The 6000-nt window shown below is 43.0% G+C and overlaps 1 protein-coding gene across 1 annotated transcript in view; it reads right to left on the bottom strand.

The window, feature by feature from the left end:
* Positions 1-6000, bottom strand: part of ITPRID2 (ITPR interacting domain containing 2) — a 68860-nt gene that overhangs the window by 6187 nt on the left and 56673 nt on the right. The window contains exon 16 of the mRNA XM_063429795.1: positions 4625-4690. Coding sequence (XP_063285865.1) covers positions 4625-4690 — 66 coding nt within the window. The remainder of the gene's footprint in view (positions 1-4624; positions 4691-6000) is intronic.

The raw sequence follows: 6000 nt of genomic DNA, 5'->3' as shown, positions 1-6000 counted from the left end.
TGTGTGTCTTAGTGTGTGTGTGTGTGTGTGTGTGTCTTAGTGTGTGTGTGTGTGTCTTAGTGTGTGTGTGTGTGTCTTAGTGTGTGTGTGTGTGTGTGTCTTAGTGTGTGTGTGTGTGTGTGTCTTAGTGTGTGTGTGTGTGTCTTAGTGTGTGTGTGTGTGTGTGTGTGTCTTAGTGTGTGTGTGTGTGTCTTAGTGTGTGTGTGTGTGTCTTAGTGTGTGTGTGTGTGTGTGTGTGTGTCTTAGTGTGTGTGTGTGTGTGTGTCTTAGTGTGTGTGTGTGTGTGTGTGTGTCTTAGTGTGTGTGTGTGTGTGTGTCTTAGTGTGTGTGTGTGTGTGTGTCTTAGTGTGTGTGTGTCTTAGTGTGTGTGTGTCTTAGTGTGTGTGTGTGTGTGTGTGTCTTAGTGTGTGTGTGTGTGTGTGTCTTAGTGTGTGTGTGTCTTAGTGTGTGTGTGTGTGTGTGTGTCTTAGTGTGTGTGTGTGTGTGTGTGTCTTAGTGTGTGTGTGTGTGTGTGTCTTAGTGTGTGTGTGTGTGTGTGTCTTAGTGTGTGTGTGTGTGTGTGTGTGTGTCTTAGTGTGTGTGTGTGTGTGTGTGTGTGTGTGTGTGTGTCTTAGTGTGTGTGTGTGTCTGTCTGTCTGTCTTAGTGTGTGTGTGTGTGTGTGTGTGTCTGTCTGTCTTAGTGTGTGTGTGTGTCTTAGTGTGTGTGTGTGTCTTAGTGTGTGTGTGTGTGTGTCTTAGTGTGTGTGTGTGTGTGTCTTAGTGTGTGTGTGTGTGTGTGTCTTAGTGTGTGTGTGTGTGTGTGTCTTAGTGTGTGTGTGTGTGTGTGTGTCTTAGTGTGTGTGTCTTAGTGTGTGTGTGTGTGTGTGTCTTAGTGTGTGTGTGTGTGTCTTAGTGTGTGTGTGTGTGTGTGTGTGTCTTAGTGTGTGTGTGTGTGTCTTAGTGTGTGTGTGTGTGTGTGTGTGTGTGTCTTAGTGTGTGTGTGTGTGTGTCTTAGTGTGTGTGTGTCTTAGTGTGTGTGTGTGTGTGTGTCTTAGTGTGTGTGTGTCTTAGTGTGTGTGTGTCTTAGTGTGTGTGTGTGTGTGTCTTAGTGTGTGTGTGTCTTAGTGTGTGTGTGTGTGTGTCTTAGTGTGTGTGTGTGTGTGTGTCTTAGTGTGTGTGTGTGTGTGTGTCTTAGTGTGTGTGTGTGTGTGTGTCTTAGTGTGTGTGTGTGTGTGTGTGTGTGTCTTAGTGTGTGTGTGTGTCTTAGTGTGTGTGTGTGTGTGTGTGTGTGTGTGTGTGTGTGTGTGTCTTAGTGTGTGTGTGTGTGTGTGTGTGTGTCTGTCTTAGTGTGTGTGTCTGTCTTAGTGTGTGTGTCTGTCTTAGTGTGTGTGTCTGTCTTAGTGTGTGTGTCTGTCTTAGTGTGTGTGTCTGTCTTAGTGTGTGTGTCTGTCTTAGTGTGTGTGTCTGTCTTAGTGTGTGTGTCTGTCTTAGTGTGTGTGTCTGTCTTAGTGTGTGTGTCTGTCTTAGTGTGTGTGTCTGTCTTAGTGTGTGTGTCTGTCTTAGTGTGTGTGTCTGTCTTAGTGTGTGTGTCTGTCTTAGTGTGTGTGTCTGTCTTAGTGTGTGTGTGTCTGTCTTAGTGTGTGTGTGTGTGTCTTAGTGTGTGTGTGTGTCTTAGTGTTAGAGTGTGTGTCTTAGTGTTAGAGTGTGTGTCTGTGTGCGTCGCTTAGTGAGTATGTATGTCTGTCAGTTAATGTGTGTGTGTGTCTTAAGCACTTACCTTTCTCCAGCGCCGGACTCCCTTGGCGCTGGGGATCTCTCCGCCTCTCAGCTTCGAATGCGCATGCGTGGCAGGAGCCACGCGCGCATTCAAACCGCTCATAGTAAAGCATTACTCAATGCTTTCCTATGGACGTTCAGCGTCTTCTCACTGTGATTTTCACAGTGAGAATCGCAGAAAATCCTCTAGCGGCTGTCAATGAGACAGCCACTAGAGGCTGGATTAACCCTCAGTGAAACATAGCAGTTTCTCTGAAACTGCTATGTTTTCAGCTGCAGGGTGAAAACTAGAGAGACCTGGCACCCAGACCACTTCATTGAGCTGATGTGATCTGGGTGTCTGTAGTGGTCCTTTAAGTGTATGTGTTTATGCATGCACTGGCGTACATCCCGGGGTCGCAGCCCTGCGACCAGGTGCCCGCCGCCATGTGTTGCGGCCCCAGCCCACGCAGAGTAAGCGCGCGCGCGCGGGGGGGCCCACGGTCAGTTTTCGCACCGGGGCCCCATGGGTTGTGTGTACGCCACTGGCCACTTCGTTAAGATGAAGTGGTCAGATGCCATTAGTGGCCCTTCAAAGTGCATTTGTATTTTCAAAGTCTATTATTCCAGTAAATTAACAAAGACCAGACCATAGTAAGGTATTCAATATTACTACTTTGAAAGCTGTCCAAGGATTTGCCATGGATCATTTATGAAGGTAGTCACAATTGTGTCTATGTAGTTTAGCATGCTGTCACCAGGATTTTTAATTGATTTTTTTGTTAATTCTTTATTTTTGTCTTGACATATCAGGCGTTACATCCACATTGATTGCCTTACATTGGTGCAGAGATTCAGAAAATACATACATTTCTTGGTGTCTCAGCATAGGTATTCTTGGTACGTACATACAACGTTTTTACATATATAAGTGTTCTACTCAGAGGATGCTCGCCCAACGTCAATGTTTTGTCTATAACATTAACATTACCAGTTGGCACTGGTCCCTTCTGTGAGGGTGAGACCAGCACCTTGTAGTAGAAATCTATCTGGGAAACCACTTTCATATTTCTTGTGTAACATCTTACATTTTCTGGAGTTGGTGCCCTTTGGTCCAGTAGGGTTTTTTAGCCTCGGGGGATTGGCGTGGTGCTTGGTCGTGTAGCCTGGGTCCTGCCCCACGGGGATCTTTGGCGGTGGCCTCCGGAGAGTGGCCCCATCGGGGCCCTCTGCCCTTGGCCTGGGTAGGTGTTTATAGTTGTCAGGCTGTTCCAGTGTAGTGTGCATGTCCCGTGGCTTCTGGTTTTGCTCTCTACCATGTTTCATTGCTGTATTTTACTTGGTGTGAGTGGGTCTGTAGGTGCTTTGACCCCGGGGCCCCGCCTCCATGTATTTTATCCTGCTCAGTGATACCAGGGGGGGAGGAGGGAAGGGGAGGAAGGAGGAGCGCTCCGCGCGTAGCTGGGTGTGTCGCTCCCAGTCCTCTATCACCCTTCCCTGGTCCCGTGTAATTTTTGTGGTGGCTAGTCCCCGGCGTAGACCTCCCAGGTTTGCAATATTTTGTGAAAATGTGAGTCCGTGTTTCTGATCTGGGCTGTGAGTTTGTCCATCAAAGTACGTGTCCTTAACATTTACTTTAACATCATTTAACGATGGAACCGTGGGTTTCAGCCATACTTGGGCTAAGGCTCATCGAGCCGCTAGTGTGAGTTTGTTAAGGAGCGGTTGCTCCTTCCTTGGGAGGCCGTAACAGGATTTATTTTTTATTTCCTGCACGTAACATAAGTATTTGTGAGGTGTGAAATAAAATTAAATGTATAAATCCAAACTTTTCTATCCTACAGCTGTGCCCTTCCATCTCCGTTCCCTGTTAAGCTCTTTCTTTTGCATCTAACAGTTAGCATAGAGAAAATGTCCAATAAAGGAGATAAATGAAACAAGGTTTCTATTTCTCCTCATTTGCAATGCTTGACCTGGCTGAGCCTGGATGTAATGAAATTCTTTAAAATAAAGTTTTAAAGAAAATTAAGCATCTCCAAGAAAAGAGGGTTATAAGCAAAATAATATTTCATCTATAGAATATTTAAGGGGGTTTGTGGATGGATGGATAGAGATATATATATATATATATATAATTTTTTTATTTTTACACTACTCTTCACATGCTCTTGTTTAAGTATGAAAACTTAAAATGGATGTAGGGGAACAAAACTGGTGTGGACTGGCTGACAATGAAATTAGTTAAGGTAAAGTTGACTTGGCTCAATATGCAAATGCTCTCGCTGCTTCAGTCTGTCTAATGCTGTGGCAAGTTCCCTTTCTTCTACACTCACTACATGCACTTTTTCGCTTTCCCAGAGTGTATAACAGGAGCTTCTGCTTGCTAGTAAGAAGATTGGGAGAGAAGTGGACCAGCAAGTGCTAGGGGACAGTCCTTCGAAAGCGTAGAGCTAGCGCGCATCAATAAATGCATTTATGCCAAGCTCCGAGTGAGGTCTGCAAAGTATGCCCTTGGTTGGTCATCATGCATGATTGGCAGGCAGCTTGACATGCATTCACACCAGGCTGACCATATAATTCTTCGTGCAGACATGCCCTTTTTGGGCATGTTTGTCATGTTGGGCGGGTTCTGGTTATGTGATTTACATCAGTGGACCAAACTTTTAACCCCGCTAACCGAAATCCTGCTTCACCAGACACTGCTGTTATGGGATATAGATTTACTTGAACGATTAAAGCGAGACATTAGCATAGTGTGTGTGTGTTTTTGGATACAAGATTACAATCCAAGATTATCTACCCTAAAAATTTACTCAGTATGAACACTACCTCAAAATGCATACTAGTAGGTCAAGAATGGTTCACTTTTACCATTTTAAAATGCACTTACTGGTTCAATCACATTCAAAGGAGAGGCATACATCAGGTTATCCGTGCTTCTTCCTCCATACATTCCCTGAAAACAAAAAAAACAGTTTACACTATGTTAGGCATGTAGGTTTAGTTTTGTTTATATGGCAGAAATAAGTTACTTTATAATATGCCTTTGAAACTGTTCAATGTAGGAAACGTTTTGAAGAGATTTCGAAGACAGAGACAGAACACAAGTTTCATTAGAAAGGTCATCTTAACAGAGTCACTACGATAGGGTTAGTTAGTAAAGTGAGAATTTAAAATGAAATTCATATTTAAGGTCAAAATTGCCAAATTGGAGAGTTTTTCTAAGTTAAAAGGGACACTATAGTTACTAAAACAACTTTAGCTTAATGAACCAGTTTTGGTGTATAGATCATGCCCCTGAAATGTCTTTGCTCAATGCTCTGCCATTTAGGAGTTAAACGACTTTGATTATGCGGCCGTAGTCACACCTTCCTGCATGTGACTTACATAGCCTTCCTAAACACTTCCTGTAGACCGACATCTAATGTTTTTACTTTCTTTTTTGCAAATTGAGGTGTGGCTAGGGCTAAATAAAGTGATTTACTTCCTAGATGGCAGAGAATTTAGCAGTGATACCACACGGACATCATTCAACAAAACCACTTAATTAAGCTAAAGGTTGTCCTTATTACGGTTATTTCTACCTTATATTTGCATGTATGGGAGAAGTGAAAAAAATGATTCAAACCTGAACACATCTTTCATAAACACTGAGCTTTCAGACAGACTACTTTATGTACCTTTTTCACACAACAAAGCTATTTAAACTTAAACTACTGGAATCCGCAGTGAACCAACCATGAGTAGCTCTGTTCAAATCTAGTATTTTGCAAAAAGTTTCCTCAGAATGACCCAAACTAGTTATGACATGGTTCCTGCAGTAAAATTTGCAATTCTTACAGAGGAATGCCGAGTTTGTTTGAAACAGAACTGTCGTAGTGTTACGGGACATATAGGACTGATAAAAACGTCAAAGCATGGATGTACTAATTTATATGTACCTCCAATATTTAGGACTATGTATAACAATCCTGTATCTCATTTCACCACACAGAAAAAACATATGTACTGAACAAATCCCCTCTCCCCCATTTAAAACCCTTCAAGAAAATATAGTGTCTAGAGTAGACATGTGCACAGGAAGAACTTTCCGTTCTAATTATTTTTTTTTTGCCCTAGAAGATTTTGGTATATTTCTGCTCAGAAATAGAGAATTTTGCCCAAAGTCGTCAGAACTGCAGTTTGGTCTGAAATGAATATCTAAATCTAGTCTGAAGTACAGGAACAAGTAGACTTGAATAGGCGTGAACGCCCAGTTTTAACTGA

This window comes from Pelobates fuscus, chromosome 8 (genome assembly GCF_036172605.1).
Source record: "Pelobates fuscus isolate aPelFus1 chromosome 8, aPelFus1.pri, whole genome shotgun sequence".
Lineage (NCBI taxonomy): Eukaryota > Metazoa > Chordata > Amphibia > Anura > Pelobatidae > Pelobates > Pelobates fuscus.
The sequence above is the reverse complement of the archived record's forward strand: the minus strand, read 5'-3'. Positions and strand labels throughout refer to the sequence as shown.